The sequence below is a fragment of the Carcharhinus amblyrhynchos genome, chromosome 31, assembly GCF_965287045.1.
Source record: "Carcharhinus amblyrhynchos chromosome 31, sCarAmb.v2.hapA, whole genome shotgun sequence".
In the NCBI taxonomy this organism is placed as follows: Eukaryota; Metazoa; Chordata; class Chondrichthyes; order Carcharhiniformes; family Carcharhinidae; genus Carcharhinus; species Carcharhinus amblyrhynchos.
The window spans coordinates 3741314-3763129 of NC_137354.1; the positions used below are offsets into that span (position 1 = coordinate 3741314).

Here is a 21816-nt window from a genome sequence, read left to right on the forward strand (position 1 = left end):
GGCTAATAAGGGAAAAGCAGGCGGCCAGAATTGAAGGACTGAGAGTTCTCAGAGGACCAGGGGCGAGGTCATAGAAGGATTTGAACACCAAAAAGGAATTTAAAATTCTTGGCTTGCTGAATTCAGAGCCAATGCAGGTCAGCGATCAGAGGGATGATGGATAATGGATAATGGGACTTAGCCAAAGCTATCACGTGGACACGTAAATAGAAGGAAATCTACTTTAGTTTAAAATCTTTTCGAAAGTACTACAAAAGATCTTATTATTTGCTTCCTGACAGAACACCAATCTTTAAGGCAAAGTTACTAAAGGTGATACTACATTTTGTCTGATCACAATGAAGGTTAAATAAATTATGAATTAGTTTATGACTAAATAACTAAGTGGTGCATTATCTGAGAGTGTAGGATTCACACTTTATGTAACAAGATGACTCAAGAAGGGGCCAGGACTCTGGTCATAATATATCAAAAAAAACGTCATCTCAGAAAATACTTCCATCACTAAAACAAAGGGAAGATTGTCTCCTCATTTTCAGTAAGTGCACTGGAAGTTTATAAAAATAAAAACACCAATTTTGAAGAAGAAAATGCAATTGAATCTGACATTTAGTTAAATTAAGTATTTCTGTGGCCACAGACTAGTGATCTCTTCCAGGAAAGGGGACATAGGTTTAAGGTGCAAGGGGCAAGGTTTAAATGATATGTACAAGGCAAGTTAGTTTTACACAGAGGGTGATGGATGCCTGGAACTCGCTGCCGGGGGAGGTACTGGAAGCAGATTTGATAGGGACGTTTAAGTGACATCTTGACAAATACATGAATAAGGTGGAAATAGAGGAATACAGTCCCCGGAAGGATAGGGAGTTTTAGTTCAGTCAGGCAGCATGGTCGGTACAGGCTTGGAGGGCTGAAGGGTCTGTTCCTGTGCTGTAATTTTCTTTGTTCTTTGAATTACTAATTATGGAAACGGACAAAAGTCTGCCTTAGTGCACACACCACTAGATGTGGGAAGAAAACTGGAATTAGGAGATATTTTTGATTAGCAATTCTACTGAAAGATTTTAAGAAATATATTATGCAGGTTGCATTGTCACTGCAAGTTAGGATCTATAATGTGAGCTGGGTTAAATTTCAGATGATTAGCTTGATATGACATTAGTACCTCACAGGCAATTAATTTATACAGAAGTAGGGGAGGTGGTGGCAGAGCGGTATTGTCACTGGGCTGATAATCTAGAGACCCAGGGTCATGCTTTGAGGACCTGAGTTTAAAACCCCATCGCAGCAGATGGTGAAATTGGAATTCAATAAAATCTGGAATTAAAATGACCAACAGCTGTAAAAACCCATCTGGTTCACTAATGTCCTCTGAGGAAGGTAATCTGCCGTCCTTACATGGTCTGGCCTACACGTGACTCCGGACCCAGAGCAATGTGGTTGACTCTTAAATGCCCTCTGAAATGGTCCTAACACGCCACTGAGTTCAAGGGTAATTAGGGAAGGGCAACAAATACTGACCCAGTCAGCGATGCCCATAACCCCTGAACGAATTTTAAAAAAGCTAATTTAAAATATCTGCCTGTAATGTGTTCCGACAATCACTCAAGTAACTGCTCTTTCAGTGTTGCTGTGAATACAAAATAACTTAGCTCTGCATAAACAGAATAATTTGAGGACAATGTTTCAATATTCAGGAACCAGCAGACTTAATCTAAAGTTTGCCGTTATTGCCAAATGAGAGAAGAAACAGTTGCGATCTAGTTCAGAGTATCTTTTTATCAATACCAAATGACTCATGTCACTCTCAAAGAGATCAGTGTCTGACAGTGTCCCAGATTCCCACGCTGTGTGGAAAAGAATATAGCGGACAGCAGTATAAAATAAAACAAAGGCAACTTAAAACAGATCTCATCGGTTTGTTGGCTCAGAAAAATGGCGTAAAAATGTTAAAAGTAACAGTATTATTGTAGTTGGAAGTCAACAGAAAGAGAATTGTCTCTGTTGGATATGTGGGTGTGACAGACAGCAGGGAGCAGCACACTAACCAGGGCCTCCAAGAAGGCTCACTTTCGCAGCTCATGTCCTGGGCTTCAATCTGCAGCCTTCCATCAACTGATGACATAATCAACAGGTCCTAATGAACCTTCTGAAATTTTAGTGGCAGAAAGATAGAATAACCTTAAACAATAGAAGTCTTGCAATTGATTTAAGTCAAAATAGTTTTTCATGGTAACTAGAGGAGGCAGATGTAGGTAACTGGCAAAGGATTCAGATGAGAGAAGAGACAACGTCTCTCAAAAAACACTGAGTTATTTGTAATGAATTGCCTGAAAGGGTGGTGGAAGCAGATTCAATAGTAATTTTTGTCAGGAAATTGTTCAAATCCTGTATTGATTACAGGCTTATCAAGACAAGAGCAGAAAGTGAGACTAACTGGATTGTTCTGATACAAACCTGTCTTTCTGTGTAAAATGATTCGTGGAGGTTACCAGTTTCACGGACAAATGCATTTAATGTCTACATGTGACAAAGTGCACAACAAGGTACTTGGTGATATCTTAGTATGTTTGGACATGGAACGACTCATTACACCAATGAACAATGGTAAGGTAATTAGATTTTCAGACGTATTGCAGCAAGACATTTTAATAGATTATTTCAAAACATGGAAACACTAAAATTAAAATGTGTATGGTTCACGAGTGTGTGACTCACCACCAGCCAGCCACTACTGGCAATGTCAACGTCAGTGATGGAACGGTGTACCTTAGTCTGCTTGCCATGCTCATTGTACACTTCAGAGTCTGAAGTATAGCCACGATCTAAACTAACTTCACTGGGATGGTAAGATGCAATTTCACTGTCAGACTGAGCACCTTTAAAAAACACAACAGCATCAATCAGCAGCACTCAGATGAGTCTTGTAAATTTGAAACATTATTGTTGTATTTTATTTTTTATGGGAGGGGAATGCATGAAAGAAGAACATCATAAAAATATTACTACTTTACAGCAGATGATAACTGAACCTCACTGCATTTTGCCAATGCAAAGAACTTCCCAGCCACTGACTACTAGGACTTTCCTCTTCTGATGGTGTGAATTTAAAGGGACAGTAATGTACAAAGGCCTTGAAAAGCCTGTACCTTTCACCAGTTTCAGCTGCTACTTCACTCAAGCAGAATTTTGTCGTTGTTAACGATATTCTATTCCCCACTTACTTCACCCAACAATCAACAACATGTGTTAGTTCAAGAATTGAATTACAAAACTTCTCCTCCTCACAAGCCCCCTTCAAGGCTCTCTTTAAAACCAAATTTTTGACCAAACTATGTCACCTGTCTTAATGTCTTCTTCTTTAGCTCAAAGTTAATTTTTCATAATTGATCATTTTTTCATATTTAGTTTACTTATTAGTCACAAGTAGGCTTAAATTAACACTGTAATGAAGTTACTGTGAAATTCCCTAGAATAATATATATATTCCCACATGTAACTTAATAGAAAAAGCACCTTGTTTTTTTAACATTAAAGGTGCTACATAAATGCAAATCACTGTTGTTGTTATCAACTTCAGTAAATTAAGATGGTAATGTAAAGGTTATAATAAATATTTACCACAAAACAACTTCAGTTTCCTTCTCCACAAGGGAAACAACATTTACCTCTTTAATGTACTGTGATTAATTATCTTTCTCGGTATTACTAATTTAACCTACTTATCAATGCATTAGATCTGCCACTGTTGATACTCAAAAGCTCAGGTTACATTCAACATTTGAAACAATTAGTCAGATTCACAATAGCTGCATTAATGGAGTTCTTTCTCGATCAACAGGACCCAGAAAATATGGTAAGCTGACTGATTCTTAAGCCTTTATTTACAGTTCAAAGTATCTGAAGCATCGGATGTTCAACATTCTCCCAGCACCCTGTTTTCAATTTGTTACCTTGCCCCTATCTTGACCGGTGCCTGCATTGTTTTTGAATAACTAAGTGAAATGGAGAAAAACACCAGCTGCCCAAGAGCGGGCAAACCTTTGCTTTTCATAACAGCAGGGGGGCTACTTAGTAACGGAGTAATTCTGGAAATCTAACCTGCATCATGGCTATCGACTCCAGATGCTATCTGTAGAGCAGGTGGAGGTTTGACTCCTGCACCAATACATTCTAGTAGAGTAAACAAGGTACACCAGTCATCACTGGAGTGAATATTGGCAGCGTTGGTCTTCAACAGCTCGTGTAGGCCATACGCAATTTGTCGGCTCACTCGTGACAGGACAACTGGTTTCATCATGAGTAGAACTCTCAGGGATAGGAGCACCTGAAAAATAAATGAGAATATTCTACGCAAAAATTCATTCAACTTATTTTGTTCTAGTATTTGAAGCTTAACTAGAAGAAGTTAAAGCTAAGTTTATTTCATGTCACAAACACATCTACGATAACACAAATGAAGTTACTGTGAAAATCCCCTACTCGCCACACTCCAACGCCTGTTTGGGTACACTGAGGGAGAATTTAACATGGCCAATGCACCTAACCAGCATGTGTTTAGATTGTGGGAGGAAACACAAACATTGAAGATAGGAGTTGGAGGAGGCCATTCAATCCTTTGAGCCTGCTCCGCCATTCATCATGATCATGGCTGATTGTCCAACTCAGATAGCCTAATCCTGTTTTCTCCCCATAACCTTTGATCCCATTCGTCCCAGGTGCTATATCCAGCCGTCTCTTGAATATATTCAATGTTCTGGTATCAACTATTTCCTGTGGTAGTGAATTCCACAGCCTCACCACTCTTTGGGCGGAGAAATGTCTCCTCACCTCTGTCCTAAATGGTCTACCCTGAATCCTCAGACTGTGACCCCTGGCTCTGGATTCCCCCAGCATCAGGAACATCCTCCCTGCATTTACCCTATCTAGTCCTATTAGAATTTTCTAAGTCTCTATAACATCCTCCCTCATTCGTCTGAACTCCAGGAAAACAATCTTAGTCAATCTCTGAGAATGGTGAGAATTTCCCACCATCCCCGGAATCAGCCTGGTAAACCTTTGCTGCATTCCCTCAAGTGCAAGAACATCTTTCCTCAGAAAAGGAAATCATTGCTGCGCACAATATTCTAGGTGTGGCCTCACCAAGGCCCTTTATGGCCAGAAAATTGCCATTATGCAGTACGAGTAATTCTCAGAGGGGCCCCAGGAAGAATTGGTATCAGAGTCCTCATTGGATTCTGTTGAGCATTGAAGACATGAAGAATGTTTTTTTTTGAAGAAAGCAATGTATTTACCAAAAAAATTTACACAATCTCGACTTCATAGAAATGTTAATCAAATCAAAATGGGCATTAAATTGCAGTTTGGATAGGAATGCTAACGAGGTGCCTGCAAGCCTGGGATGGAGAGATTCTGTTTGTTTGGGTGGCGTAAGATGTGCTTTATTCCACATCTGATTTTTAGACCTGGTGCTCAAAACATACAGCATCACTCTGCAACACAAACGCCTCAAGGAACACAAAATTCTCCAAGGAAGTGATCCGGTCAGTTAAAAAAAAATTTTCACAGCTGATCCTGAATTTTCCTAAATATCAGTCAGGTCATGTTTTGTCTTTTTTAAAAACAGATCACTCAAACAGCAGCACAAAGTATTTTAACACAGTCAGAAAACAACTGCTACTGCACAAGATTAAAAATGTATCAGGTTGCAGAGATTTGTGATCATTTTAAAACTTGGTTCTACATTAATGCTAGTTGTATTACTGCTTTTCCAATTATTCCATTTCCATCTGGTAAAATCAAATTGAATTATGAAATAATGCAGAGACTATTCAACTTATTGACTAGGCTGCCATTTGGGTCCTTCACTTTAGGAAGGATGTCACGATCACCGGAAATGCATGCAAGAGATTAAGGTCGTACCAGAATTAAGAAGTTTTAGTTTGGGACAGACTAGATAAACTGGGCCTTCTTCAATAGAATAAAGGAGGTTTGGGAGAAACATAATATAATCTCTAGTTTGTCATAGAGCTATACAGTGCAGAAGGAGGCCATTAGGCTCATCAAATCAGCTCCAACCACAATCCCACCCAGACTCTATCCTCATAACCCCATGTATGTACTCTAGCTAGTCCCCCTGACACTAGAGGCAATTTAGTATGGCCAAACAACTGAACTTGGAGTGTGGGAGGAAAACGGAGCACCCGGAGGAAACCTACGCAGACACAGGGAGAATGTGCAAACTCCACAGAGAGTGGCCCGAAGCTGGAATTGAACCCCGAGTCTCTGGCGCTGTGAGGCAGCAGTGCTAAGCACGACGCCATACTGTGAAATTATTTCCAGCTTCAATGGAGTTGAAATCTAAAGGTCAGAAGTTGAAGATCTTCACTATGACAAAGTAAGGAGTTGCAGAATTGGTTCCATGAAGAAGGTTACAAAATGAGAAGAAAAATAGCAGCAGAAACCACATCCACAATGGGTTTTATGGAGATGGGGATAAAATGTTCTTAAAAAAAGAACAGAAGTATCACGGGAAATATGACACGGTGCAACATGGTAGCACAGTGGTTAGCGTTCCTGCCTCACGGCCGCAGAAACCCAGTTTCGATTCCAACCTCGGGTGACCGTATGTACAGAGTTTGCACATTCTCCCCGTGTCTGTGTTATGTTTCCTCTGGTGCTCCGGTTTCTTCCCACAGTCCAAAGATGTGCCGGTTAGGTTGATTGGCCATGATAAATTGCCCCTTAACATCAGTGGGACTAGCAGGGTAAATACGAGGGTGAAGTACAAGAAGAGAATCTCGTAGAGATTTATAAAGTTCTAACAGGACGACAGGGTAGACACAGGGGGGATGTTCCCGATGGTGGGGGAGTCCAGAACCAGAACCGGGGGTCACAGTCTGAGGATTCAGGGTAGACCATTTAGGACAGAGAAGGAGACATTTCTTCACCAAAGAATGGTGAGCCTGTGGAATTCATTACCACAGGAAGTGGCTGATGCCAAAACATTGAATGTATTCAAGAAGCGGCTGGATATAGCAATTGGAGCGAATGGGATCAAAGGTTAATTGGAGAAAGCAGGATTAGGCTATTGAGTTGAACGATCAACCATGATTGTCATGAATGACGGAGCAGGCTCGAGGGGCCAAATGGCCTCCTCCTGCTCTTATCTTCTATGTTTCCTATGTACCTGTGGACTGATCTCCTCTCTGCGTAGTAACCGTATTGCCAGGCGAAGCAGACCGACAACTGCTCTCTCAACAAGGAAGCACTGCTCTGTGGCATGAACAGTTAAATGGTAGAGATGATCCCTCACAGTCTGCCAGACACAGGAAACACGATCTCTTTAGAAAGGAAAGAGAAAAAATAATTTGTAAAAAAAAACAAGAAACTCTTCATTGTTCAGGTTCCTGACAATGAAAGCGGGAGAACATTGTTACAAAACAGGAGCAATGCAATCAACTGCTTACTAAACAAGTTCTCTCTTCACTGAGGTGAATTCATTCTAAGGCACAGATGTTCACACCTTGTCAACACGGGATCGTAACTTGGATTCATTCATATATGATTTTCCAAATCCAGGGGAGGTAATGGTACGGTGGTATTACGGCTAGACTTTTAATCTATAGACTCAGCTAATGTTCTGGCCATGAATTCACCTAATGCTCAGTGGTTTCCATTCTTTGGAATGGAACAGAGTTCCAGGTTGTCATATTATAATGTATTCTTTCATCCAAAATACCCACACAAGTAGATTTTTCGGCTTCGAATCCTGCCACAGCAGATGGTGGAATTTGAGTTCAATAAAACAAAGTCTGGAATTAAGAACCTACTGATGACCGTGAAACCGATTTCCAGAAAAACCCATCTGGTTCACTGATGTCTTTTAGGGAAGAAAATCTGCCGTCCTTACCTGGACATGTGACTCCCAAGCCACAGCAATGTGATTGACTTTCAACTGCCCTCTGAAATGGCCCAGCAAGCCACACAGTTTCAAGGGCAACGAGGGATGGGCAATAAATGCTGGCCAGCCAGCGTTGCCCATATCCCAACGATTAATAAAAAAAATCTACTTGTGTAGGTATTTCTCAGAAGCAAGGGAAAAGGAATAAATTATGGTATGACAACCAGGAACTCCATTCCATTCCAAAGAATGGAAGCCACTGAACCGATCTTGTGTGTAACCTAGCAGTTAAGAAAAAGACTTGAAAGTAATAATTTTTTAGCGACATCTCACGCTTCTCATTTTTCTACTTCAATTTCGGGTGAATATCAAGTTAGAAGAACTTGCTAAAATTAGTCGACTCAAGTGATGGGCTCATGAGTGGGAAGATGCCTAATATAGTGTTCCTGGTTGATCTTCACATTCAGGACTCTTCAAGGAGGCCAGTCCCATCCATGAAATATCGGAGATAATGGGGAATTTGTTTGCAACGGCTGATGGGATTTTGTCATTTTTTTTCCAGAAGTGTGTTTTCTGTCAAATCATTCCCTTGAATTTTTTGGCACTTTTGAAAAGCTCCCCATTTGCAAATAAATTCCAGGCTATCCATGACAGCCAAAGGCGGGACTGAACTTTTCTGTTATGTGTTACAATTGACAATAAATCTGATTTTCATTCAGCTTCCGAGAGTAACCACTGCTCTTTAACATGAAGCAGCTTCCTTTGTACCTGTTTTCCAGCACTATTCGCAGCAGCATTTCTAAGCAGAACGCCGCATCTTCTTCATCGTAGGTCTCCTCATCCGGTGTCACAGAAATGAGAGCCTGATGGAATTCCAAGTTCGAAAACCAAGTTTTAACATGGGGTGGGGGTAAGAGAAAACTCAAAATCTAAACAGGCCAATACATTACCAAAGAAAACTATCAAGATTACATTAACACTGCATTATGAATGCAGCAAAACCAAAGCTGTAATTTTATACATAGAAGAATTAATTTTCAATGTGATACATTGGTGTGGCCTTGTATCACAAGACAATTATAGCACAACATCCTAAAATGGTGAAACAATGAAGTATAATGCTTTCCTTAATTTTGCAAATTCTTGTAACTTGCCCTCCAAACACTCAGCAAACTTGAAGTAACAACAATGACTTGGATTTGTTTAATTCAAGCAATCCCATTAAGAAGACAGGATTTGTGGCAGCTAAACAGAACATCAAGCCCCAAAACTACCATGGAACATAGACAGTACAAGAGTAGGCCATTCGACCCATCAAGCTTGCTTTACCAGCCAATATAATCACGGCTGATCCTCTTTACTTCTGTTCTCTCCCCATACTTCTTGATGCCTTTAGTGTTTAGAAATCTATTTCCTTCTTAAATATATTCATTAACTTCACCTCCACAGACTTATGTGGTAGAGAATTCCACAGGTCCACCACCCTCTTGAGTGAAGAGGCTTTACCCCACCTCAGTCCCAAATGCCCTACCACCATATCCTAAGACTGTAAACTCCTGTTCCAGACAATGCCCCTCCTCCCCACATCTAGCCAGGGGGATCATCACCCTTGCATCCAGTCTTCCCAGGCCTGTCAGAATGCTGTACGTTTCAATGAGATCCCCTCTCATTCTTCTGAACTCGTGAATATAGGCCGAGGCAATCCAATCTCTGCTTGCACAATATTCTACAGCAATGGCACTGGGGATTCCATTTTGTATAACGTTTGCTCCATTGTTACCTTCATCAGTTCTTGAAGAGACTCGAGCTGAAGGAATTTGCTCTCTGTAATCAGCTTCTCAGGATCACATTGCTGGAATGAAAAAGCCAAAGGTGAGCCAAATATTAGCAGGACATGGAATAATGTTGTCACTCAGCTGAACTGTACTTTGTGTCACTAAACATGAATTCATCTAATAAATATCCTTCACTGTAACACCAAGTCAAAGAATATAAATTTGCTTACGAAATAATCACACTAAGCATTTGGAAGAACAGTATATGAACTTTTTGTGCAAACGTCAGAGAGCAAATTATTTTACAGAGTTAATGGAAATGGATAGCAAAATTGAAACTATCCTTATGTTCGAGGTAGGACAACAGTAAAATAAAAGTTGCAGCCAAAGGAATGTTATGGTTGTGGTGTAGTGGTAATATTACCGGGACAGTAATCCAGAGGCTCAGGCTAACATTCTGGGAACAGAGGCTAGAATCTACTGAATTTAAATTCTGCTAATAAATCTGGAATTAAAGACTAGTCTCAGTAATATGAATCATGGAACCATTGTTGATTGTTGAAAAAAATCTAGCTGGTTCACTGTTGGCCGTAAGGGAAGGCAATCTGCCGTCCTTACCTGATCTGGCCAATGCATGACACCAGACCCTCAGCAATGTGGTTGACTCTTAAACACCCTCTGAAATGACCAAGGAAACCACTCAGTTATATCAAACCACTACAAAGTCTACCAAAAGGAATGAAACCAGACTGATCACCTGGCATCAACTGAGGCACCAGAAATGACAATGACAACCTAGGCCACGTCGACCCTGCAACATTCTCTTTACTGACATCTGGGGCTTGTGCCAAAATTGAGGCAGTTGTCGCTCAGAATAACACGCATAATCATACTCACAGAATAATACTTTACAATGTCCCATATACCAGCCACAAGAGGTAGCAGCACAGTCGCACAGTCAGAAGTTATCAACATCGATTCTGAACCTCATGAAATCTTAAGACATCCGATCAAACACGGACAGGAAACCTCCTGCTCATTAACACCTACCACCACCCACACCCCTCCCAGCTGGTGGTGTTACTGTCATGGAATCCCCCACTGTCAACATTCTTGGGGTTACCATTGATCAAAATTTCAACTGGTCTCGCCACATAAGCACAGTGGCTACAAGAGCAGGTCAGAGGCTAGGAATACTGCGGTGATTAACTCACCTCCTGACTCCCCAGAGCCTATCCATCATCTACAAGGCACAAGTCAGGAGTGAAATTGAATACTTCCCACTTGCCTGGATGGGTGCAGCTCCAACAACACTCAAGAAGCTTGACACCATCGAGGAAAAAGCAGCCCGCTTGATTGCTATCCCTTCCACAAACATTCAATCCCTCCATGAACAGTGGCAGTCTTGTGTACCAGCTACGTGATGCACTGCAGGAATTCACCAAGGTTCCTTAGGCAACATCTTTCAAACCCACAATCTCTACCATCCAGAAGGGTAAGAGTAGCAGGTAACATTTGTGGCACAAGTGTCATCCCCCACAAGGGAGAATCCAACCATCTCCCTATGGTATTCAATGACATTCCCATCGCTGACTCTCCCACGATCAATGTTCAGAGTTTACCACTGTTCAGAAAGAGTTAAGTGTCGATTTTGTGGAGGAATAGAATGAGATGGAGGGGCAGAGGATGAAGATGAAAGGTTCTTTATTAACAAGGGGATCAAGGGTTGCAGGGAGAAGGCAGGAGAATGGGGATGAGAATCATATCAGCCATAATTGAATGACGGAGCAGACTCGATAGGCTGAATGGTCTAATTCTGCTCCTATGTCTTATGGTCTTATGAACTGCTGCAGTTGTTAACTGTGCTGCAAATCAACCTGTTATTGCTAAAGACATGCAATGTTGCATTTAAAGATAGGTATTTTGGGAGCTTTACCATTTGACGGTGCCATTCCATTTCTTCTTGATCTCTACGAATGCAAAGTGGTATTTAACTAACATGGGAAATTATATTACAATAGAAGGCATACTTTTACTCTCAGGCTAACAGATTGTAAAATATGGAGAGACCATAAAAAGTTATGCAAACAAAATTAATGGGATAAAGAGAAGCAATAACAAGTGGAAAATGTCTGAAATAATGCAATGCAATAATTCTGAGCAGATGCACTGACTGCAAGAAAGCACCATTATCCTATTCCCCTATCACAGCTTTCATTCATGATTAAGTTACACATTTAGTTCATTAGAGACCACAGAAGTCCACCAAATGTTTACCACCTACCAGGCAATGAAGTGGAATCAAGTTAATTTACCTTAATGCATTCCAGGGCTGCTTGTTTGGCCTCTTCATTCTCTACAGAGGGTCCCCTTAGGCTGGATTGTTCATTACCGCTTAATGTGAGCCAACTAACAAAGCTCAGGACTGTGGACTCACCACTGCATTTCAAAAGAAAACATATTCGCTGCTGAGAATTCTGAAAAGCATATTTGTTTGAATAGAAACTGGACAAAAATTACAGCAGACATGTTGACATCCTTTGAGCCACCAAATGGTCTGTCCAGCCTTTTGCAGTTTGCTTTTGTATATAGTATTTCAAACCATACTCAAAAGTCATTGAACTTCTATTTAATGGTGGATTTTTGAACAACACTGTGCAAAAGAGGGCAACACAAAGCATTTTAATATCAATTCTATAAAACATTTATTTTGTGATGATGGTTTTACATAATGAGAATAGAATATAATTAATAGTTCAAAAGGTAATTATTTTCTTACCTGTTAATACACAGGCTTAATATTCACCAAGAGGTATAAGTGGAGCAAGACGCAATTGCAGTGAAGGAAATCATTCTTGGCCTCAGTGCATCAAACAGCGTTAAAACGGACTCTAGGAAAGGACTGAACCCTCCCATTCCCATGCCTCCCCAACCTTCTCTTCAACACAAGTGTTACCAGCTCTCAAGGACTGCTCTGCAGTGTCTAGGAATGCAAGATTAAATCCTTGGGCACTAATGTGAGCAACACAAGAGAAAATTCCTAGAAGAATTCTGTTTTCTTCTTTAAAATGAAACAGGGGTTTTATAGGAAAAAACTGTATTGCCAGGATGTTGGAGGTTACAGATGAAATCGAAAGGACTATGTCTCAGAGTTGGTAACACTCCCTCCAATCCCCGGCCTCCATCTTCCTCCTCTTATCCCCCACCTCCCATTGCACTAATCTCAACTCCCCACTTACTATTCACTCCCCTTTCCCCATCATCCATTAATATCTCTCAACCATTTCTTCTTCCCACTATCATCTCAAACACCTCCACTCCCCCGCCATCCCCCCAACCTCCCCACCCCCCGTCCACGACCTACTCTCTCCCATTCCATTTGCCTTCTCCCTTATCTGGGTCTTGTTACTCTCTGCCTGACCTGAATATTGCACTTGGCTTCAACAGCATTGCCATGGAATGTTAACTTGTACGTATTCTCTAAATCAAAGTGAAATGACCAGGACAGGTGGAAGTTCTAAACGATTACAATCTGATAACACTGGAGGTCAGATTGCTAGAGTGTTGTAACAGAATGACACCAACCGCCTGTGTAGAATTCTCATTCTGGCTCTGTAGTTCATCAGCCAGCCTCCTCACCCAACCCCACACTTTTCTCACGGTATATATAACTAATTGTCTCTCCCTAATGTACAGCCTATGATCCTTTGTGAACTAAGACTAGTTTCCACTTAATACTTAAAATCAAACATCAGTCAAGCACAACAGTGTAAAAGCATCTCCTACCGATTTGACGGGGTTTCTTCACGCTGGAGAGAGATTTTCCCATTGGGTTCAACAAAGTCTTCGACCTTCATAAACAAAATGACTTTTCAGAATCATAATTGGCCTGTTCTATTTTATCTAAATGCTTAAAAAACAAAGTTTAGAAACAGGTTTAAACTAAACTGTCTGCATAACCAAGCGATTATGGAATGCAAAACAGAATCACCAGCAAACAAACTTTTTTTTAAATCCCTTCATGGGATGTGATCATCACTGGCAAGGCCAGCATTTATTGTCCATCCCTAATTGCCCTTGAACTGGTTTGCTTGGCCATTTCAGAGTCGCAGTTAAGATTCAACCATATTACTGTGGCTCTGGAATCAAATGTAGGTGAGACTGGATAAGGACAGCAGATTTTGTTCCCTAAACTTCCTCCCTTTATAGAACCTTAGTTAGGCTGCACTTGGAATATAATGTTCAATTCTGGTTACCACACTACCAGAAGGATGTGGAGGCTTTGGAGAGGGTATAGAGAAGATTTACCAGGATGTTGCCAGCCATGAAGGGCATTAGCTATGAGAAGAGGTTGGAGAAACTTGGTTTGTTCTCACTGGAATGATGGAAGTTGAGGGGCAACCTAATAGAAATCTACAAGATTATGAGGCGCATAGACAGGGTGGAAGAATCATTACTAGGGGGCACAGGTTTAAGGTGCAAGGGGCAAGATTTAAAACAGATGTATGAGGCAGATTTTTTCTTATACACAGAGCATAGCGGGTGCCTGAAACTCACTGCCTGGGGAGGTAGTGGAAGTGGATACAGTAGTAACTTTTAAGGGGCATCTTGACAAGTACATGAATACGATGGGAATAGAGGGATATGGTCCCCAGAAGGGTAGGGGGTTTTAGTTAAATCAGGCTCATGGTCTGTGCAGGCTTGGAGGGCCGAAGGACTTGTTCCTGTGCTGCAATTTTCTTTGTTCTAAACGACATTAGTGAATCAGATGGGTTTTCATAATAATCAAGGATAGTTTTGTGGTTTTGCTGAAAATAGCTTTCAATTCTAGATTTCATTAACTGAATTTAAATTTCTGCAGCTGTTGTGTATTAGCTTAGACTTCTGGATTATTAATCCAGGACTTCAACACGACACTATAGGAGGTCTGGTGGCAAAGTGGTAGCATCCCTCCCTCTTGACTAGAAGCTCCAGGTTCGAGTCCAACACCAAGACTTACTGGCCACAAAAGGAGCATTCATAACTCAGTTCAACAGGCTGATAACTAACTTAGGAATCCTTCCATCTTCTCCACATTATTCCCTCAAAAAAAAAAGGGAAAGCGCTTGCCTGAAGTTAGGCTGAAAAAAAAATCACTGTACTACCATCTCCCCCATTTTAAGGACTTCCTCTGATTCTAAAGTCAGCAGAGAAACAGGCCCTTCGGCCCACCATGTCTATGCCAACCTTAAAATACCAATCTATACTGCACCAAAGTAGCAGGAGATCAGGAGACACCAGACAGAGATATAGCTCACAGATTAAAAGTAGCAGCCTTTCAATGAAAACAGGATAAAACTGAAACTATTTAAATCTATATTCTGAGAACTGAACAGCAGGTGGCATCATCACCCTGCTATCAGCAAAATTGGACAATAACTGGTTTTCCTTTATTAAGGTGCCCACTTTGCCATTTTTCTGTTCTCTATTTAGAGAATATCCATACAATTTCCAATAGAGGCACAACTGGTAAGGATAACATGAAGTTGCAAACCACACGTAATAAGGGTTCAGAACTTCAGACCAGCCTGAGAATTCATGCCTTTGCAGATTGCCTTTCTTTGCTTCTCAGGGACCCACTGTTCTCCAGCTCATTGCTCAATATTAATGCCATGGGGGCTTTACCTCAGCCAAGATTGGAAGCCTTCAAATTTAAAACCATCAGATTTGAACAGAACATGATAGTCAGCTTCATTTAAATCATGACCAAGTCATCCTGGGTGCTGTTTCTGATATAGTCATAGTTAATCTCCTTTTAACTTTATTAGTCACAAGTAGGCTTACATTAACACTGCAATGAAGTTACTGTGAAAATCCCCCAGTCGTCACATTCCAGTGCCTGTTCGAGTACATTGAGGGACAATTTAGCATGGCGAATGCACCTAACCAGCACATCCTTCAAACTGAGGGAGGAACTGGAGCACCCGGAGGAAATCCACGCAGACGCGGGGAGAACCTGCAGACCCTGTATAGACAGTGACCCCAGGCCAGAATCAAACCCGGGTCCCTGGCGCTGTGAGGCAGCAGTGCTAACCACTGTGCTACCATGCCGCCCTTTGCAGGCACATGGCTCACTGGCTCAAATATTTTTATTTGGCAGAATGATCTCTAATCGACTTTTTTCTTCAAATAATTTGATTGTCCCTCATGTTTACAAACCCACTTGGGCTCAACCACCTTGCAGCTCTAGTGGGACACATGGTTAAACACTCCAGTTGAGGGTGGATGGGGCAAGCATAATGCACAATACTAAACATTCCTCAGAACGAATGGCTGAATGGGCATCATTATCCACAGCAAATTTCAGACACGTTACATAAATGAAAGTCATGGCTTGCACTCAAACTATTCACGCTCCCAACCATCCTAACTGAATAGAAAGTGCTGTCCCCAGCAATTTCAACAGGATAAATTTACAGCACCATCACCAGCCTGTCACAGCGGAATTGTGCTGAAGGAAACACGTGAGCTTTTCTGCAAAGGTGCGATTATGACAACAATGCTCAAAATCAAAGGAAATGCAACAATTGGGTTACTTTTTACGGAAATCTGTTTCCCAAATTGTGGTGTAGCTTTTGAGCAAGGAATTAGCTGGGATTTTTGACTTGTCAGACTGGGATAAACAAAAGTCAATTTAAACCTTTTAAGGCTAATTTAGCACTTAGTAAATTTTAAATTGTGACAGTCTGTTAATGTCTTTGAGATTAACATCCAGCTCACATTTCAGCAGATTAATATAACCAGCATCTTGTAGCAGCGAGAAGCTGAACTTTCAGCATTTAGCCCTTGAGAGGTTAGGCGATGAGCTGCTGATGATCACAGAGGAATGAATGGATACTGATATAGCTACAATTTCAGCTATAATAGTCTTATGCCTACATTCCTCAAATAGCACCTTCCACCCCAATTGCATAAAGGATTGAACCAATGTGGTACAGTGATTTAGGAAGAAGTCAGGGTGTAAAGCAGATAAAAGAAGCTGAAATGAGAATAATTCAATTAAAATTGTGTCCTCTCTGCACAGAATATCTGTAAAAAGGTTCCATGCACAGGTACCACTATTATAGTACGATAAAGCGTAGTTTGATTTATCAAAACTACACATTGAACAATATCAATCGCTATTAAACATCTTACTTCCATCTCAACCCTGCTTGTTTTCCAACTCTCTATTCGGTTATAAATTTCTGAACAGACCTGTTGGTCCAACTCATATTGCACATTGTTCCCTTCTGTCAGGAGACTACTTTACTCACCTCAGTATTTCTCATACTTTATCAAAACCTGAACAAGATAACCTCTTGTACGTATTCATCAATTCTTCCCGAGGAAGTAGGAGGAATACGCCCTACAGCCAACTGAATTCATCCCTCCATTCAATACAATCATGGTTGATTTTCTGCCTCAGCTCCACTTCATGCCCAGTTTTCAGATCAAAGTCAATGTGTATATATCATATTGGCTTTGATAGGTGTTCAATACAGAAATCTTCACTGCAGCATTTGACATACAATGTTTCTGGATATGACAGGCATCGCTCCATCAACTAATTCAATTGGAAGGGAGAAATGTTCCTGTACAAGGATTTTAAAACGACATCGCACTGTGCTTTCAATGGTTTGGATGTTCTTGCAAGTTATTCAAAGAATCCCTGGAACTCACCACTCTTATTCAGATATTTTCAGAAATGAATGCACCTTTCTAACTCTGATTTTTAAATTTTTATTTAATTCTTTTACCATGAAATGGACATCACTGGCAAGGCTGGTATTTTAATCCACCTCGAGTTGCCCTTGGGAAGGTGGTAGTGAGCTGCTTCATTAAATAACTGCAGACTGTGTGTTCATAGAATCCCTACAGCACAGAAAAGACCATTTGGCCCATCAGGTCTGCAATGACTCTGACAGACTATCTTACCCAGGCCCTCTCCCCATTACCCCACACGTTTACCATGGCCATTGCACCTAACCTGCACGTCTTTGGACTGTGGGAGGAAACCCATGCAGAACACAGGGAGAATGTGCAAACTCCACAGAAAGAGTCACCTAAGAATTGAACTTGGATCCCTGGCACTGTAAGGCAGCAGTGCTAACCATTGTGCCAGAAGGATATGTTAGATTGGTGGTGGGAAAGTGCTGCCAATTATTTTTTACTCAGGTCAATCATTTTTTAATGGAACAGTGAAAACATCCTTCATCACTAAAGTATATATATGAAAAACCATTCATTATAGCACTTTGACCATCAGCAGTTTCTATTTGGTTTGAGCATCTGTGGCACCATGAGGTTAAAAAACTCAAGAAAGCAATTCAGAATAGGTTTTTTTGTCTTCTTCCACTACTATTTCTTCATTTAAGCACTTATTTTAGTACTGTATTTAAAGTTCTGCAACAGTTTTGCAAAAATTCACTGTGATATTTTAAACTTGCTCTTCTTGCCATCTCAATAGATATCTTTATTTTGTCACAAATTTACTACAGTATTGAAATCATTGATTTCAGAAAACATGCATCATAACTGCCACGCATTTTGTTATAAACTCACCACCTTCTTTGTGCACTGGTTATCAAATTACCGATGAGAATATGATTTAACAATGAGGAATACTTCAGGAGTAAATGCTTACCTCCACCATGGCCTTGGGCAATAGCTCAGCACGGAAAAGCTGCAGCATTGCATCCATAATGTTCTTCCATCCCTCTCTCAGAATGTCACCATGACGATGCGACAAATTAAACACAGTCTTGGCTGCCAGTTGAGCCTTTGCGTTACTACCAAAAACATTCGGAAGATTCTCTACAGTCTGCAAGGAAACGAACGCCATACAATGGATCAACAGCAAAACAAGCGTAGCAAATGTAGCTGATTTAATCAAAAGACTGGCGTGGCTGCAACTCGCGAGAAAATGAATAAGAAAGTCAGTCGAAAGAGCATTGGTTTCAATTAGATTTTGAGTGACATAGGCAGGAAAAGTAATAAGGTCAATCTGACTGCAGGAAGAGGGAACAACAAAAACCTGTAACAAAAAGGAAAAGAAAAGCTATGCTGGCATGAAGCCAACAAGGTGCAGTGAGATTGTCATGATGTTCTCAAACACAGATAGACAAACACTGTTCAGCAACAAATCCATTAAGTGAAAAAAATCACTTCACAGAAAGATAAATCAGTTCTTTACGATTAATCTTCAGAGTTAAAACAAAGCACCGAGTATGATTTGATCATATTGGAAGAAAGTACACTCCAAATGGTCAAACTTAGTTTGCAACGGAACTCAACGATTCTTAACAATTTTAGCGGAATAATGTGGAAATACACAAACACCCAAATAATACCAAGTTAAATGATATCTGTCCAAACAATAAGAGTTATTGATGATATCAATCTTTCTAAAGAACAATTGGACTACACAAAGGTTCAACATAAGGTTTAGTTTACGGTTGGATTACTTAACTGCAGAATGTTATAACTCAAACCCACAGGTGCAATCAGTGTTGAAAACGGTTTTACATAAGAACATAAGAAATAGGAGGAGTAGGCCATCCAGCCCTTCGAGCCTGCCCCGCCATTCAATAAGATCATGGCTGATCTGTCGTGTCTCAGTTCCACATTCCCACCCTCTCCCCATAACCCTTAATCCCCTCGCTTATCAAAAACCCATCAACCCGCGTTTTAAAAATATTTGGCAAGGCAGCCTCCACCACTTCAACGGGCAGAGAATTCCAGAGATTCACCACCCTTTGAGTGAAGAAGTTCCTCCTCAACTCTGTTCTAAACCACCCCCCCCCTTTATCTTGAGGCTGTGCCCCCTAGTCCTACTGTCCTTTCTGAGCGGGAAGAGCCTCTCCACCTCTATCCTATCCATCCCATTCATCATCTTATACGTCTCAATGAGATCTCCCCTCATTCTTCTAAACTCTAACGAGTACAAGCCTAGTTTATACAAGCCTCTCCTCATAACTCAACCCCCTCAACTCCGGTATCAGCCTAGTAAACCTCCTCTGCACTAAATATTTTAAGACGCGGGTTGATGGGTTTTTGATAAGCGAGGGGATTAAGGGTTATGGGGAGAGGGCGGGAATGTGGAACTGAGACACCGCAGATCAGCCATGATCTTATTGAATGGCGGGGCAGGCTCGAAGGGCTGGATGGCCTAGTCCTGCTCCTATTTCTTATGTTCTTATGTAAAACAGTTTTCAACACTGATTGCACCTGTGGGTTTGAGTTGTAACATTCTGTAAGGAACAAATTTGATTAAAGCACGAGGTGAAGCAGAGTGCTTCATCTTCTAGAAGCTCCTCTTCTCAAAGCCATACACACAAGATGACAGAAATCAAGGGCCACAGGTTTTACCAAGGCATATTATTACAAATTTAAGAATGAAGATGATATTGATACTATGAGTTAAGCTCAAATCTCATGTGTTCAAGCCAGTATTAACATCTGGTGAAACAACGCACTGGCAGTGACCATTTTACATTTGATAGATGTGAATCTCAGACAGTGCTGCAGTTAGTGATACAATTCAATATGAATTAAGAGAAGAGATATATATCACTGGATCATTGCACTATTTAGCATGTCATGTTTTTGAAGTTTGTGTACAAGTTCACTACAAAAAAAAGTCTACTCGTCAATTCCACAAGTCAAGTTTCATCAACTTGTTTATGCATTAAATCCTCTCAACATCGGCTATTTTACAGTGTTTAACTTCAATAGATTACTTTTTTAAAAGGCAAAGTTTTGTATTAGTACACTTATGCAAAGAAAAATGATTACTAACATTATACTTGTAGATCTCATCAACGTCCAGCCTAATGCTCACAGCACAAGTTCCACTAAATTCCCAAATTATATTTGTAGCATGTTAAAACCCCATTACATACAATACCACACTGTCATGTACTGTTGTGTTCAAAACCTCCTCACCTTAAAATAGGCTTGTGGTATTTTGCATAAAAGCTTTAATTAATGCTGGACTTTCCTGAAGATTTCTCGCCAATATAAACTTAATTGTTTACTTTAATGTGACAAATCTTAAAGCAGTTTCAATTAATGTTTTAGCAGAGAAATAATTAAATTCTTGAACTCCTAGTACTGCAAATACATTTTCTAGGTAAACCAGAATCAATCAATAATTGAAAGTTGTCATGTCCATTTAAATAAGGAAGATTTTAACAGATTGCACATTAGAAACAGAAAACAAATTTAAATAAATATAGCTTTAATATACAGCTTTCTACAACATCATACCTAAATATATCTGATGTTGAAAGTTCCCAATACATTTCTTGGATTAAATCATTTACATACTTCCCTGCCTCCATCAGACAATGGTATTTTGGTGAACGTATAACATGACAGTGAAGGACTGTGGCAAAAATGATAAGGTTGAAATTGTTTCCATATTATTCATGTTTCAAGCAGCACACCACCTACCGTTAATCCACTGATCTAAACTACATGTCTAATGATGTAATAAATGTTCTGGTGTTATTTATCAAGTAAATTATGTGTTTCTTGGTGGCAGAAGATCCAAAGCTGAATATACTGAAAATAATTTGTTACACTTCACACAATTTTAGACTGCTTTAATATTGCTATTTGGATTCTTGGCGCCTGGTATGCACGAGCCTGGCATTTCAAAGAGTCAAAAATGACAAAGGGTCATCTGGATTCAACTCTTTTCTCTCCTTACAGAAGCTGCCAGACCTGCTGGCATTTTCCAGCATTTTCTCTTTTGGTTTCAGATTCCACAGTAATTTACTTTTAGCTGGGCATTCCCTTGCCTGGAATATGTAGCCTGGGAGGATGGTTAGAGGCAAGTTACCACACATCCTTTAAAAAAAAATTACCTGGCTGAGCACTTGGCATATCCTAACATTCAAGGCTATGGGCCAAGCGCTCATACATGGGATTAGGTGGGAGGTCAGGTGTTTCTTTCATGTCAATGCAGACTCAATGGGTCGAAGGGCCTCTTCAGCACTGCATGATAGCCGGCAAGTTTAAAGAAATGGTTTTCCCGAGCTTGGCAATTTTGGTACCAACTCTACCGCATAATTATAGATGAATCAAATGAACTTTGGATAGTTTAAAAAGTCA

The 21816-nt window shown here is 40.5% G+C and overlaps 1 protein-coding gene across 12 annotated transcripts in view; it reads right to left on the bottom strand.

Moving 5' to 3' along the window:
* gbf1 (golgi brefeldin A resistant guanine nucleotide exchange factor 1) overlaps positions 1-21816 on the bottom strand; it is a 200419-nt gene that overhangs the window by 14540 nt on the left and 164063 nt on the right. For 11 of the 12 annotated variants that reach the window (XM_080215884.1, XM_080215883.1, XM_080215882.1 and 8 more), the window contains 8 exons: positions 18344-18520; positions 13465-13529; positions 11994-12117; positions 9684-9755; positions 8672-8766; positions 7190-7343; positions 4102-4327; positions 2719-2879 (listed from right to left, as the gene is read on the bottom strand). In XM_080215884.1, coding sequence (XP_080072010.1) covers positions 2719-2879; positions 4102-4327; positions 7190-7343; positions 8672-8766; positions 9684-9755; positions 11994-12117; positions 13465-13529; positions 18344-18520 — 1074 coding nt within the window. The remainder of the gene's footprint in view (positions 1-2718; positions 2880-4101; positions 4328-7189; positions 7344-8671; positions 8767-9683; positions 9756-11993; positions 12118-13464; positions 13530-18343; positions 18521-21816) is intronic. The other variant, XM_080215879.1, reaches the window with a different exon arrangement.